General features: G+C 41.2%; 1 protein-coding gene across 9 annotated transcripts in view; it reads right to left on the reverse strand.

Annotated features, from left to right (window-relative positions):
- ptprua (protein tyrosine phosphatase receptor type Ua) overlaps positions 1-16450 on the reverse strand; it is a 196872-nt gene that overhangs the window by 12354 nt on the left and 168068 nt on the right. For 6 of the 9 annotated variants that reach the window (XM_056398886.1, XM_056398885.1, XM_056398883.1 and 3 more), the window contains 6 exons: positions 12453-12550; positions 9856-9972; positions 9416-9570; positions 6737-6872; positions 4759-4908; positions 1848-2174 (listed from right to left, as the gene is read on the reverse strand). In XM_056398886.1, coding sequence (XP_056254861.1) covers positions 1848-2174; positions 4759-4908; positions 6737-6872; positions 9416-9570; positions 9856-9972; positions 12453-12550 — 983 coding nt within the window. The remainder of the gene's footprint in view (positions 1-1847; positions 2175-4758; positions 4909-6736; positions 6873-9415; positions 9571-9855; positions 9973-12452; positions 12551-16450) is intronic. The other 3 variants (XM_056398884.1, XM_056398882.1, XM_056398880.1) reach the window with 1 other exon arrangement.

A 16450-nucleotide genomic window follows, 5' to 3' on the forward strand; every position in this document is an offset into this window, starting at 1 on the left:
TCAGTTCGTTAAACGCACATTAAATAATCAACTGCAGTAAACAGTGATTTTACGGCCATCGCTGGATCTTCCAGTAAAATTGGTGCTGGGCTACTTTCTGTGTTTCTAGTCTTATAGTGTTAAAGTCTTAGCTCATGGTGGACAGACAAATAACAAACCAGTTCATGAGTATAAAGAAAAGAGAATCTAAACCTGCTTGTCCTACAGTTAACGACGTATGAATTTTTGAAGTGTTTTTTATTTGAACTCTTTTAACTTTATTTGTTGAAAGTAAGAAAGCCGAGGTCGGTGTCAGGCTGAGTTTGTAGTGTATCATTCTTGTTCAAGCTTGGATGAAAGTGTATTTTGCCTTCTACACAGCGCCTGGAGAGCTCTCGTCTTGGAGAATATCAAGATTTAAAAGGCAGTTGTCGGATTTCTAAGGGAGGAGGAGTTGCTGTTTGCTGGAGAGTTTTGCTGGCTAAGTGGACAGGACTAAAGAGAGAGGCCGACAGCTTTCTGGTTTACAAAGCTTTCGGGGGGTTTTATTTTTATACTTTTGCTTTGGTCTTAAACTTACAGTTTCCCTGTCTGCCATTTACAGTATCTGAAAATGGTGGGAAATGGCCCTGACAGTCTAGATTCCCCATATCTTCTTCAGGTGATACATCCTGTTCAGAGACGCTGCCGGTGGCTGAAACCCCCTCAGCAGAGTTCAACCTCTGTAAGCTGAACTAAAAACCTTGTGACCCCACAGTGAATCACAGGAAATTCCCCAGAATGATACATTGCCATTACTTTAAATTATTTCTAATTAAAGAATTAATTAGTCTCGAATAAACACGCACGAAATACATGATTTCTGATGCTGCTGGAACCTCGTCCACGCTGCTGAAAACTCTCTGTCGGGGTCATCAGAAGTTCAGGTTGTAAAACACGAAGTGAGAGGCCGGAAAATTTAAAGTACCCCTGCTCTGGTATTATACTTTAGAAGTCTCTGTATTATTAGTGTAAGAAAATGCACTACTCAAGGTCCAGCTGTGAGGGTTTTAATGATGCTCATGGCTAAATCACAAGTGGCAAGATGATAAGTTAGAACATAATGATATTAATAATTAAATGACTTCTACTGCCAGGATAAGCGTAGATAATTTCATCTCCAGCTGGTTTATTACTAACTTTAGGCACCGAAACCCGTTACCAGTGTGGCACCGGCCCCCACAGGACTGGTACCAACCAGAGCGAATCAAAACGTAGCTTTCAGAGCCACTAGAACGTCCTGAGCTGTCAACTGAAATATTTGCTTCCTGGTGTTCACAAATGAACGTTACACTTGCTCTGAAAGCCTAAAAACTGCAGTTCCTCTAATGACCACTAGAGTCTGGCTCCAACAGTGAGTCGATCTCCACAGACTCCCATGTATAAAATGTCCGACTTTACAGCAGAAATAAACAAGATCACAGCCTGGTATTCACCAAAGTCTCGGCTTGACACATGCCCCACCTCTTTGCTTATTCTTGGATTAGCTGGGAGTTAGGGGGCGGAGTCAGGTGCTGGCAGGATGGCGATGGCGGAGCAGCTCACTCTGAGCTTCAAAACCTCAACCTGTGGGTGACGTCACAGAGGCTACGTCCATCTTTATTTTCAACGGGATGAACTTGTTCAGACCCGATGATGACAGCAGCATTTCCTCAGGTTAGTAATGTGATGTTGATTGCAAATGTTGCATTTATAAATTGCCATTGCCAAAAAATTCTTAAATGTCGTTGACCATCGTTTTGTGCTTTTAAAAAAACAAAGTTATTAGTTCCGGCACCGATATCAGGACAAAACCCAAACAATACCCAACCCAATTTATCGGCCCCTACCTCTCCTCTTACCCAGGCAGAGTTGGACTGGTTGAGCTGGTTGAGCATCACCACTGAGGTGCAACCATAGTCGTAAACCAGCCTCCAGAAGTCGGTTGTGGTGCCGGGCAGCGGGTGCGGCGTCACCACGAAGGCGGCGGGCCTCAGGAAGCTGTCTGCGAGCGCGGCGTTGATGTAGTTGTTGCTTTCTCCCTCGGTGGTGATGAGGAAGGCCAGCGAGCGGTCCGGCGGCAGAACGTCCATGCTGCGGTTCTTCTCGCGGTTCCTGGGCATCAGAGAAATACTGCACTCCTCCACATCCAGGTGAGGAGTCACCGAGTTCAGAGTCTGAGGGAGGAGGAGAAGGGAGGCAGAGGAGGAGGAGCGGGAAAGTGAAGAAGACAAGAGTGTGCAGAGAAGATAATTAGAAAGGTTGGCATGTGTGTTTGAGAATGTGGTTAGATGCAGAGATAAAATGAAAGACGGAGAATAAAGATTATGATAAGAGGAGACAGAGGCAGCGGAACAGAAACGGGATCAAAGAGAGATGGACAGAGGCAATGAAAATATTCTCTACTCCAACGGCCTGACTGTCAATACTTGACAAGCACAACTATCTCCAATCATCTCCGGGAAACTTTTAACATATTTATTATCAGTCAAAACCCCCACAAGGCTTAATGGATAAAAACACATTTAGTGAAATCTCATACATTATGAATAAGCACATTACAAAGCAAAGGAAATTGAAATGAACTTATTATCTAACTCGCTTCATATTGTGAACGAGTCCCCATAGGTTCAGACAAAATGAATAGAACATTTCAGCTCGTAGTGGGAATATTACGTCTGGGCTACAAGTTGCACTTATGAGGTAACTGTGCAGCACATGGAGAAGAGCGTTTTTATATATATATATATATATATATATATATAAAGGTCACCGATCAATAGCACATCATTATAACTTGGTATTAACTGGATGTGGCAACAGCATTGTATAAAAGACATCTACAGTGCATGATCTTAATTGCAATCTAAAACTTTTCTACTGAGCACAATGGTGTCTGTGTTTAATATATAGTAGTTAGAGCAGCAGCTTCAGCCTTGGCGGCTGTCGCTCTCATGTTACTATTTCTAACCAGCAGAGGATTCGTCTCTCAGAACTGCAGCACCGTGTGTTTAACAGGGTAAATGTAGAAGCACTCATGATGAGGACATGGACTGAATCATAGTTATGTCAGAACAAACACCGAGTTGTAGTGAAATTGACATTGAGGTAATGAAAAAAAGTCAAATAGCTTGTGCAAAATACAATAACAGAACTAGAGTGCGCTCTTGGATGTTTTTATTATTTGTGTTATCCGCTGTGTTTGTTGTTTGACTTTTGATGATCCAGCAAAATGACATTCAAGATCTACAGCCTTGTAAAAAAACGGGGAAACAAAATAATGAAAAAAAGGGAGAGAAGCTGTAAGAGCTAAAGCTGAAATCTGTAACTGTTAAAGTTCAGATGTGGAAATGTATCATCAGCTGCACGGTGGAGCGTTGTTTGTTATTTTTTTTAGTTTGATTCATAGTTGTGTGTAAGTATTACAGCAAAAACAGCCCATCAACAACATCAACATTTTAGATACTAGCGTTCAATCGTCGAGCTACCAGCGGTCCTACAGTGAAATCAACAAAGCTCATTTACCAAAAAATTCTTGTTTAGTTTGTTGAATCCAATGATTTCCACTCCACACAGGCAACATCTGAACACTACCGTATCTGCCAGGCCGGGATTTGAACCTGTGACCAGACAGTCGTGGTCTCCAGACTTTGGTGATTCGCTGGCCTTTCATCTGGAAACCATCTGAATGTAATTAATTGTATGATACGGTCTGAACGCGTGCGATACATCCATCTAACTGAGGAAATCCAACAGTAAACTGCAAATCAGAACTTTTTATAGTTCACAGAGCCAATAATGCCTCTTCAAGTCGGAGCAGTCGAATCAGTAGTGATGTGATTTTTTATTCTGTTTATAGCTGCTGGAGTCATGACACCAAACTTCAAGTACATAATTATTTTTCTAAACTTTTACAGAAACAAAGTGCAGACTTGGACAAGACGTTACCTGAAGCAGCAAAAAAAAAACTTTTAAGGAACATCAATGTGGTGGGGTTAGCGTAACTGCTAATCTGCACTGAAACAGTGGAAACAACAGAAGTGCTTTGAAGCAGATGCTAATCAGATACGAGGTAATAAAATCTGCACCTTTGTCCAGATAAACTGCTGCTTATCTCGTAATAAACTCATTACACTTAATATTTTGTCTGGATGAAGCTGGTGTAAAGCTCTGCCAGATACTTAGCTTTAATAATGACAAGAGATTCGTCTGTAAACAGTGTGTTGACGATGTTGCAGCTGAACTTTCATTTCAACATTTACTTTTTTTCCCCCCACCACAGAGGGCAACAACAAAAACCCACAGATTTCAGCTCTGAGGTTGGAGTTAGTGGTCAGAGAACAGGTCTGATCATGGGCCAGAACTGTCCCGCCAGCTGTAACATCTGGCCCGCCACATTATTTTGATAATCTGAGTGAATGACAGACACAAACAGTAACATCAGGCCGTGACAGACCTCGGAAATAGCGGACGTATGATGTGCAATATGAAAAAGGTAGCACAGTCAAACGTGTAACACGTGACTGTGGGCCACAGCACCACATGTGAACAGTAACGAAGTCGATTCCAGTTGCATTTTTATCAATCAGTTTCTTAAATTAGCTTTTAATTATGTTCTGGCTGCGATCTAATGGATCGGCCTGAGGCCAAATTCAGGACTTGCCACCGTCCCCTGATACAGACACTCACACAAACCTAAACACAAATCGTCTGTACGTGTGTGTGTGTGCGTGTGTGTGTGTGCGTGTGTGTGTGTGTTACCTGAAACTCCTCTCTGAGCTGCGAGGTGTTGCTCTGAGAGTCGACCTTCAGCATCTCCTTATAGATGAGAGCAAACTCATTAACAGGGATGGCGGTCTCTCCGCACAGACAAGCCTCCAGGATAGCATCATGGATGAACACATACTGCTCCTGAGAGACGGAAACAAAAGGAAACAAAAAGTCACAAAAATAAAAACCCCTAACTGCACATACAAGCCTCCTAACTGTTAATCTCCCACTTGTGAGGAACAATGCTGAATTTAATTACTGTTGCTCAATGTTGACTAATAGTCACAACTGTCAAACAGTCTTCATATTGCCATGCCCACTCTGAGGCATTATTCCCCAGCAGAAAATTGTCTGTTAAATGGGGTAAAAAAGTGCAGAAAGCATACATCAGAGGAGCCAAACACTGCCCACACACACACACACACACACACACACACACACACACGCACACACACACAATATCTGAATAACGTCACAAGCTGTGCAATTAAAAAAGGAAACCAGGAAATTTGTTTTGACATTCAACCAAACAAAAGATTAAAGAGTCGAGGATACATAAAAATGTCCCTCTTCCGACTTGTTTATCATTTTTAATGCGTTCTGTAATCGCAGGAATACGTATTCAACTGGTAGACGAGCGGCAGCTGAAAGGTGAAAAGAGAGATAAATACCATTGTTTTTGGTATTTACTGTACTGTCTCCACTTCCAGACGTGTTCATAAGAGAATATTTTTCAACTTTTAATAGTTGTGTTTACTCCAGTAATTAATGTCTTTCTCCGGTTTGCTTGTTTGTTTGGGATGATTGGGAATTTGCGTTCAGCACTCGAATATCTTGTGTTTATTTACACAATTAAAAGGAGTATGTCAGTATATGAAAAGTTGATACTTGTGTTTTAAGTATGTGTGCTGTCCTATAGTAATATGGCTTCTTTGACAGTGAATGTTTTAACATAATTTGTGAGTGAATGTAGAGTAGTAATTGTATTTAAAAGGCCTTCAACCTGTAAACATTGTACCTTTAAATCATATTGGAGAGATATAGAGAACTATTATTAGAGGTTTAAAGTAACTAAGTATTTTCAGTTATACTTTACTTATGTAAAATATTGAGTATTTCATCACTAGTATGCTACTATTGTAGTATTTTATGCTACTTATACTTTTATTCCACCACATTTCAGAGGGAAATAATTTCTACATTTTAATCTGGCGCATTAACTTGACACAGTTTCCTGTTTTACATACATAATACATGATAGTCTTAAATATGATGCATTGTTATTAAACTACTCAAACTTTTTAAAACTTAAAGCTTCAAATGATTATTTGCAATGTAAATCATGTGTAGTATTGTCACCAAACTTCTTTTAGCTCTTTGTTTTGGTTTTACACCCGATAACTTCCACTCTTAACAACCTGCGTCCAGCTGCAGTTGAACACACAGTATGCAAAGAGACAGATGCTAAAGGTCGCTAACCTTTTAGCTAGTTTTGGTTTTCAGGCCCACAAACTCTGCTCTAATCAAATAATTGATTCTAACTGAAGCATGAAAATGTTGTTGGCTATAATAAATAAATACATTGATTAGCCCACTGTTTGCTACTGAGCCAGATATTTGCCTCAGGAGTTGGTGGAGGCCAAAACAAAGCTAAAAGAAGAGTGGCCTTATATTTCCCAAGTGGCCAGACACATGACTCCAACTGAGGCTCCATGTCTGCTGCACGGAGAAACCGCCAACAGCAGCTTGTTTCATTGCTACCAAGAGGCCAAACACTTTCACATATGATATATTTTTATTCTGAAGTAGCGGTGGGTGATATAACAAAGTGTCTGAACAGTTCCTCCACCACTGGTGTTTGTAGGAATAAAATTCTTGTAGAATCACGTTTGATAAAGGCTAAATATAAAAGTTCTAGGTTAAAAGTTCAGCTCGGCCTCTCTAACCACATCGCCGCCCTCCCACTCACTTCAGTCTGGATCATGTTGATGCGGCGCGAGCAGAGGGTCTTGACGCAGTTGTAGATGTCCACCACTCCTTCACACTCAGCCATATCCAGCATGACATCCAGCACAATGTAGCAGCCGGTCCTGCCTGCCCCCATACTGGTGCAAGAGAGACAGGAGAGGGATTGACAAGCCTGAATACATCACTGAAATGAAAAAGCCTCAGCAGGGAGCTTTTAGTAATGATCAAGATACTCTGCCCAAAGTCAAGTGCAATAAAGGGCTTTTGTTCGAGAGAAAAATAAAGGGAATACAGTGACCATTGTGCTCTGGCAGCACGAGAAAAAAAAAGAAAAGTTAAAAACCTTTTAGTTGGAGTGTGACAAGACATTTAAAAACGCCCTGTGTCGTGGCCTGTGCCTTGCATGTCTGGGTCTAACACTGCTATAAAGGCAGGTGTGGGTGTCTGGGAAGGTAAGGTGTTTGCTACTTTAAAACCCATTTGAGCGCCTGCACTGGGAAGCTTTACGCCTCAAAAAAGAAAAACCCTCCCTGCAGTGCATCAATATTGTTAAACAAGCACATAATTTATGATAAGATGTAACAGGATTGGTGCTTAATCAGAATTAAGGGCCACAGTCAGATAGCTGGAGTGCCGTGGCAGACGGGTTTAGAATAAAAAACAGAGATAAGCAACAAAATCTTCAGCATCTTGGTGAGTGTTGAAAAATCGCAAGTCTTCCCTGTGATGACAGGCGGCTACATGCCGCACAATATTCATTTGTTCTGTTGCAGTGATGCCACGAATTCTGGTGTGCAGACTAAACAAGAGACCAAACCCGCCAGAGAAGGCGTAGGTCCGGTTAGCACTGTTTGTTTTGTCCGTTGAAGACAGAAAACAAACCAACCAACCGCGGAATTTTATTGTATTTTTTTAAACTTTATTTTCGTAATTTTTTGTTTTAGTGGAGCACAGATGCACAGGAGAGCTGTGGACGGATCACCAAGGGATAATATAATGCAGCTCACATGTTATCAGTTGGAGAGGAAAACCTTTGATTTACGAAGGGCCTCCCCAGTGCAAACTGATATATCTCTGTAATGAGTATATAATTCAGTGCACTTGCAGGGTGATATTTTTTAAAACTTCTTGACTTAAAGGTCCCTGAAGATTTTGGTCTCTATCTGTGTGTGTCTCGATTCCAGTGCATTTTCATGTCCACCATCTCCCAGGAGATTTTCAGGAGAGTCTCTCGTCTGGTGCTGAAGTAAATCCTCCATTGGCTCTGTTGCGCTGTTACAGGTGGAGGGACCACTGTCTGAAAGTAAAGGGCCATAGCTCTCTGATGGGTGTGTATGCCTTCTTCGTGTCCGAGTCTCTGCCAGGGTTTCCCGGTCAAAGAACACTCTCTTCCCGGACGGGAGAACACGCAGAGCATAGCACCGACTCCTTGACGCGGTATTTGAGAAAAATAAAATCACAACTGATCGGGCATTAGCATGTTGCGGTGGTCCGGGGGCCGTTTCGTCTTGATAAAACTTTCAATAAACTCTTGCATGTTGTCTCCTCAGGCGTCCTGTATATGCGTATATATTGTTTCTTCATGAGCGTCCTTCCAGATCTGTCAGGCAGTTTCATTTAACCTGCGATTGACGTCCTCTCCGAAGAGAAAGAGAAAATCCTTTTCTTGTCTTTCTCTGGGATAATTTGTCTCTAGCTTTCCGCTGCTTTTCCACTTCTATGTTTATGTTTTAACTCCAATATGTGTAGCACCGGATTCATTTAAGTGACTATAATAGACCCTGTCAGGGAGGTCGTGCGCTCACACTGCTACTCGCCGTGACGCCATACTGGAAGTCCGAAGCATGAATTCAAAAGCTGAACTACTAATAAATCCATCTGCTGTTCGGGAGCTGTTCAGGAAGCAAACCTCTAAGTTCAGAGGGTGACGCTGAACAAGAACTTCTGGACTCAGACTGGGGTTTCATACGCCTCAACATTTTTTGGGCTTTCTGATGGAGAGGAAGGTTGTAACAGTGAGTAGCAGAATGACTTCAGTGCTTTGCAGTGTTGCTGTCAAGATGTATTAGAAAACTCCATCAGTATTGTGTCTCCTCTTTTGGCAAATATTCCATGTAATCCAAGCTAATTTGCTAATTTTGGCAGCAATATTTCATTATTTTTTTGTTTTCTTGCAAAATCAGAATTACAAAAAAAGAAATAAACCTGACCTATGCACATATTAACAGTTGAATGGAAAGTAAATCTGTGGGCAAAGGCTTCTTTCCCAGGTTTATCATTATTGTCCAACAGCCAGAACAGAAAATAAAATTAAAGTCCTTCCCTGAAAAGACGGACAGTGTGATTGATTGTAAGAAATGCAACTTTCTTTGTGAATTTGTTGCTGGTTATGTGTGAAATACAACATCCTGCTGGAAAGTTGAATTCTATTTAGGTTTTTCTCACTATCCTGCTCTCCACTTTCACATGTGCAAGGAACTCAAAGTTATTTCAGGAAATGTAGAGAAGCACGAAGTGAAGTAGAAATAACCAGGGTAAATTAAGTGTGCGGGAATGTGCAGAACATTAGAGAAATTTGATATTAGAGAAGATGAACAGCAACTGAGGCTGTGGTCTATTTTTAAACCATTATATCTGTTAGCTGTTTAGCTCATTATGAGGAAGGAAGGTGATGGGTCACCTGCAATGGACCACCACAGGCCCAGCATCGGGAGGTGTTGAGGCTTTGACCCGGCGCAGGAAAGCCAGCAGGCCAGTGGCGTGGTACGGCACGCCGTGCTCCGGCCAGGAGGTGAAGTGGAACTGGCACACCTCGTGTTTAGCAGGGTAACCTCTCTGGAAGAAACAATCAGGTAATTTAATGAGGTGCTATTATTACGAAGAATGGAAATGTTCAGAGGAGCACACAAATAGAAACCGATTCTGCAAACCAGCAGCTGGATGAGAAACATACACTCAGTTGTCAGTTTATTAGGTACACCTGGCTAAAATCACTAGAGTACATCAGTTCCTGCTAGGTGTACCTAATAAACTGTCAACTGCATTGGTGGGTATATAGAGACATAGAAGCTATGCTGAGAGAGAGAGTTGAGATAAAAATAATATGAGAGCATGACTCACCCTCTCCATGGCGAAGGTGCGCACGGTGTACTCTGCCAGTGTTTCTGTCTTCAGTAGTGTTATCTTAATGTCACCATAGAGCTCAGTGTCATCAGGCCAATACTTACAGCACTTCATCTGGACACACAGCAAACAGTTTCAGTTTAGATAGGTTCACACACACACACACACACATATATATATATATATACACACACATATATAAATGACTGATTTATCTCAACACTAGCCCACAATCGTTCAAACCACTTGGCACTGAGATTTCCACAAGCAAACAAATTGCAATGCTCTAAACCTGCTGTGACTTTTGCTAAATATTTGGACTATACTACAGTTTTTCCAATCATCTCCACCGCCACATTAAAGTGTTGACACCAAGGTAAGATAAGACGTGTTCTGATATGATTTAAAAGGGCATTTCCCGCTCTTGGAAATAGAACTCGCGGTCAGTGATCGTTTTTATTTTCCCTCTCTATCCACGACCAGTCGGCCCTCCAACCCTTCACGCTTAAGTTTCTGAGAGAATGGCTGTTTTATTTTTCTGTTGATGCAGTGTGTTTTTGTGGCGTCGACATTTTCCTCTACTGCTGGCTGCACAGTGTCAACACTTTCCACTGCTTCAGGCTGCAGACTCATTTTCTGATCCAAAAAAGTGAAATTTTTCTCACTTATAAAGGAAGACTATACAGTCGTCGCCTATGGGGACGAGAGTTGCACTGTCATGTGAAAGGGTGAAATACTAAAAGGTCACTTTTAATTATATTGGGTATTTTTACATTTCACATTTTTTCCCCAGTCTCTGTTAACTTGTGACCTCTCAATGTGTCTGTTATTTCAGTTTCACAAAATTAGATGTGCACCATTCAGCTTTTTTTTAGTATGGAAATAGCTCTAAAGCTACAGCTTCTGATTGTATAAATTTGGTTAAAGGTTACTTTAGCAATTTTGCTTTGCAATCCATAAAGTTTCTCAAAAGAGATAAATAAATTTTTTTTTAAAAAAGAATAGTAAAAATGGATGTAGCAGAGGCAGAGATATCCATATCCTTAATTTCGTAGACTCTAGTAAACTTCCTCCAGTAGTTGGTTGCACCAGCTGTTTGTAAGATGTAGTTATACGTAAACAAAGTGTTTGCTAAGTGGAGATTTACATGTCACTGAAATTAGTCGTTACAAAATATTCACTCCCAGTACCAGCCAGGTGTAACTATTGTGTAGCTAACGGACTTAGCTAACAAAACTGACATTGTCTTGCTAGTATACAGTATGACCTGTTTAGATATGAAGTAAAATATAGAATATATTGGACGTGGTACTGGATAAAATGCTGTTTTTTAAGTTACGTTCAGAAAAAATAACACAATATACCTGAAACTCCACAATGTATGCTAATAATGACCTAATAAAGTAAGCTAGGTTAGCATGATTTGATATTTCCAACTTATTCTAAACTACTTGGCCACTACATCTGAAATACAGATAAATCTCTATGTCTGCACATAAAAACAAAAACAAAGACATGCTTACTTTTACAAAGGATTGGCAGTTAGGTTAAAAATATTATTGGATGTACCAGCTCTTTGTAAGCTAACTGTAGCATAGATACGACATAAATGTATGCTAAGTGGAGATTCAGCAGGTTGTATCACAAAAAAAACTTGTTCTTGCGTGGAGTTAAGTCGCAAGTAGTTACACCCACTAACTACCAGTTGTTGTTGTTGTATAGCTAACTAAACAAAAAAAACAAATATTAGCTGGCTAATGACCCAACATTTAATAAAATCCTGTTAAATAATGATGTAAACTGGGAACAATTTAAGATACATTTCTCAAAAATAATGCAATATACCTAATACTGTCAGACTACATGGCTAAATAGCATTGGTTAGGATAACATGATCCGCTTAGACTCACTTATTCGAAATTGTACAAATTGTCTTACATGTTTTGCAGTTATGCTACAGCTGATGACGATATAGTGACTTCCTGTTTACATAGTTGATTGCTTTGACTGTTTCCTATCAACCAATTTACACATTATTAGATTTTGTACTATCTTATATATTACTACCTATCAGTTACTTAGAAATTAGCAAGGACTGCACACACAAAGTCTTATTACGTTTTATAAATAGCTGGTACGACCCTGTCCAAAGCTATGTAGCAGTTAGCTTATCTTGTTTACTGAACTTTTTGGAATTTCCCTTTGAATTTGCTCAATAGTTATAATAACTCTGATATCTTCATTGATCACATTTTATAAATTGTACGTTTGGTGCGTGACACTTTTCTCGTACACATTTTGAATACTGTATCAGTGGCCGGCTGTATCCCACAAAGGCAGGAATAGTTAATAGAGGCCAGAAAATTCCTCCCTGGGCCTTCATATACATCAAAGCTTTGACCTTGGTGTGCAGCCACCGAAGCGAAAGGTGATCACTCATGATCAGACAGCGGGAGCCATTTCCTCCCACGACACAGAGCACAGCAGCTCTTCTGATATATAGGAAATGATAAAGGAAGCTCCAAAAATACATTCCCTCCATCCATCTTCGCAGGGGCTGGAGAGGTCACAGGACAAAGGGAAGCGAAACCTACCCTGCCCACTTCCACCAGCTTGGTGATCATGACAATACTGAAGCAGTTCTCCTGCCAAACCATCCGCCAGAAGTCATAGATCATCTCCTGCTTGGGGCCTGTGGAGGAGGGGAGATATACAGTAAAGGATAGGTGGAGAAGAGAGAGGAAAAAAAGCCAGGAGAGAAGGTGGAGAAGAGAAAGAGAGGAGGATAAGGAGAGATGAGCCATAAGTCAGAGAGAATAGCGGCAATAACCATCAATGTAGAGGCGCTGTGTAATCCATGCCAGGGAGTAGAGTAACAATGTGCCACTCATGAACTATTGCCCGCTCTGTGTTCTTCTAATACTACTGAGAAATGTCATTTCAATACACCCACAAATCCTGAGCCATTGTGCAAACAAGCTCGTGTATTGCCTTTCCCAGGCAGCAGTGGCTGACACAAATCACAGCCCCCCTGAAGAAGATGACACTTTCATTGATTTCATTACATGGTGGCGTTGATAATATCACCGGGTCCTCCTTCATACGGCCTCCTCCGCCAAACACACCACACCTCTGTTAGTGAACAAGATGTCTATTCATTCTTCCCACGCAGTTTGTTTAATAGGAATATTATCTTGTCTCCCATAACTGACCTGGATGACTTTTTTTTTTAAAGAGCTGGTTGCGCCTCATCATTCCTCTGTGGGCTGGCAGCGGAGTGATATATCTTTTAACTCTTCACTTTATTTGCCTCCAGTTTGTTCTTAATAATTTATCTGTTTCAGGTTTATTTGTAGAAGAGAATCTCATTAAAAAAAAAAGCAATTCTAAAATCATAAAATCAGTCACATCTATATTTTCTCTATTCTTTTATAGTCCCACAAAACAATCAAAAACAACAAACAAGTGAATATATCCAACTAACACGTCTTAACTGTGCATCTAAAGCCTGATATATCTTAGTTTATTCTAACTCAGTCCCACATGCAACGTTCTGCTGCCAAAACACCAAATGTGGATTAATCTGCCGCTGAAAATGGCCCCAAACAAATACTCTGTTTACTCTCGTTGGGGTAACATTTGTTAAGAACTGCAGCTATTTTAATACTGCCCACATTAAAACTGTGACATTGCATTCTTTGTTAGGCTGAGAGCACGACAGCGATGCCAATATTTCCTCCATCTTCCAATCACTTCAATTGAAGCCCGGACGACAAAGAGATTCAAGCATGTGTTTCTTGCTTCGACCTCTGTCGACTGTGTGGTTTGTCATCCACATGGTGACAAAAGGTATGGACAAGTGTTTGAGAGTCTGCCTGGGAGAGATAGGATTGTATGTTTGAAATAATCCTGGAAAAGGTAAATATTAGCACGAAAACTGCAGCACATAAGCTCAGAGAAGCTTTTTTCTCCACACCTAAGCAATGAGGAACATAGTAGCTCTTGTTTTTCCACTGCTTTTACCTCCACAGTTGTCTTAATAAGAGGAATCAAAAGGTATGCATTTGACTAAACGCCCCGGGGCAAAGACCTTCAAAGGTTGAGAAATACAGTAGGTGGTGGAGGAGAAACAGCCTTACGTGCCTGTTAAAAAACAAGGCGTCTGAAGAGCCTGACAACAGCTTCTCCTTCCACGTCTGTCAAGTTACTGGTCTTTACTGTAGTCGACCTGAGGTGAGCCGCCGCCAGCCTGCGGGCGCCTTAATACGCACAAGAGGGTTGCTACTTTAACCACTGTTTTCTCTGCTCTTCACAGGCTTATTCACAGCTCCCTCCATGTTAGCAATCACCGCGCCGGTTTCTTTGTGTATTAGTGATACGAGATGTTAATTTTTCAGCAGCAGCGGGAGAAGCCCACTAATGCATCGCCAGAGGGACGTGGCAGTCAGTTTAAAAGACGGATGATGTGTGATCCCAGCAGCTGGGGTGAATCTGTATGCATAGCACAACATGCCGCCGCTTTGGACTCCAGCTTTCAGAGTGCGCTTGGCATTTCTCCTCCTCGTCCGCCTCCCCCTCATTCCACCTCCTCCCGTTCCCTCATCTCTGGACATAATAGAGAGTTAGCCCAGAGCACCTGCTGCCTGCTGCAGAAACTCAGCTACCTTAAGACTCATCTAAGATATAAAAAAGAAAAAAGAAAAATCAACCTCAACCTGCGGCGATGGCCGACCACCCAAGGCTCAGTGCCTTTATATGCAGAGTGTTATTCAGTATATGCAGACTGTGTGGAAGTAATGGATTGCAGTGACTTTGGCAACAACAACAGACTGTACTTTGGCATATATTTTATAGCTTGATCTTAATTTCATATTTTCAGGTTAGTTAGCAGGTAACCAAAACTGCTGTCCCAAGCAACCAAGCTCATGAATGCATAATTACCACCAAAAATGGTCAATAATCGATAAATATAGAAACATTAAATTAATTCCAAAAATATATTTAAAAAATCCAGTAAATTATGTCAGAAATCTTTACATTTTTTCATTATTCTTTACATTTTTTTTAAAAAGTTGTTTGTTAGAGACTTAGTTGACAAACCAACCAACGCGCGAGACAAAATACACTGCTTAAAAACACACAATACACTGCAGGCACTTCTCACAGTGTCTGAGTGCTAATGAAACCATCTGAAAAATATTTATATATATATATATATATCTATATTTTTATTTATTTATTTTTGTTGATAAGTTTTGACATCAGTGTGGGCTTGAATTTTAACATTTGGTAGTTGAGGCTCTGAATTTAAATGCAAAACAACATCATACATTTCACAGCCAGGCTGCAGAGGGATCCTGAGAAAACATCAACAGGAACTAACTGCGCAGTGTGGAAAACTGCAGTTCCTCGAATGGCCACTTGATGCTGGCTCCAAAAGTGAGTCAATCTCCATAAACCCCCATGTTAAAATGCCCAACTTTACAGTAGAAATAAACTTACAGCCCGATACAAAAAACTGTTTTTGGATTGTTTGATTAGCCGAGAATTAATTGGAGTCAGGTACTGCCAAGATGGCAACGGTGGAACAGCTCACTGAGCTTCAGAAACCTATGGGTAACGTCCACTTTTATATACAGTCTATCTTATTCATGCAAATTATCCAGTTAGCCAATCATGTGGCAGCAGTGCGATGCGTTAAACCCTGTGGATCCAGGTCAGGAGCTTCAGTTAATGTTCACATCAAACATCAGAATGAGGAACAAATAGGATCTCAGCGACTTTATCATGATGGTTGGTGCCAGACTGGGCTGGTTTGAGTATTTCTGAAACTGATCTCTTGGTCTCCTGGGATTTTCACACACAATAGTCTCTAGAGTTTTTACTCAGAATGGAGCCAAACATCCAGAGAGTGGCAGTTGTGTGGACACAAACGCCTTGCTGATGAGAGAGCACAGAGGAGCTGACAACCAATCAGGTCCGGTAACTAAGATAATCACTCTTTACAACTGTGGTGAGCAGAAAAGCATCTCAGAGTACACGACATGTCAAACATTGAGGCAGTTGGGCTGCAACTGCAGAAGACTGCATCACGTTTTCACTTCCTGTCGGCCAAGAACAGAAATCTGAGGCTGCGGTGGGCACAGACTCACAGGTGTTGGGGAATGTTTTCTTGGCACATTTTAGGCCCCTTAATACCAATCAATCATGGTTTGAATGCCACAGCCTGTCTGGGTATTGCTTCATCCCTTTATGGCCACATCATCACATCCCAATGGCTACTTCCAGCAAGATAATGCTCCATGTCACGAAGCAAAAGTCGTCTCAAACTGAGTTTCACGAACACGACAATGAGTTCAGTGAATTTCAGTGGCCTCCCCGGTCTCCGGACCTGAAGCGTGAACGTGCAGCTGAAAAAATCTGCAGAAATGATGTGACGCAATGAGATCAACACGGAGCAGAAACTCAAAAGGAAAGTCTTTCAACATCTTGCGGAATCCAAGCCACTAAAAACGGAGGCTATTTTGAGAGCGTAAGCAGGTGTCGGTGTGAGGCCGAGCGTCTACAGGAGAACTCTGACCTACTGTAAAGA

This window comes from Seriola aureovittata, chromosome 16, assembly GCF_021018895.1.
Source record: "Seriola aureovittata isolate HTS-2021-v1 ecotype China chromosome 16, ASM2101889v1, whole genome shotgun sequence".
Taxonomy (NCBI): Eukaryota; Metazoa; Chordata; class Actinopteri; order Carangiformes; family Carangidae; genus Seriola; species Seriola aureovittata.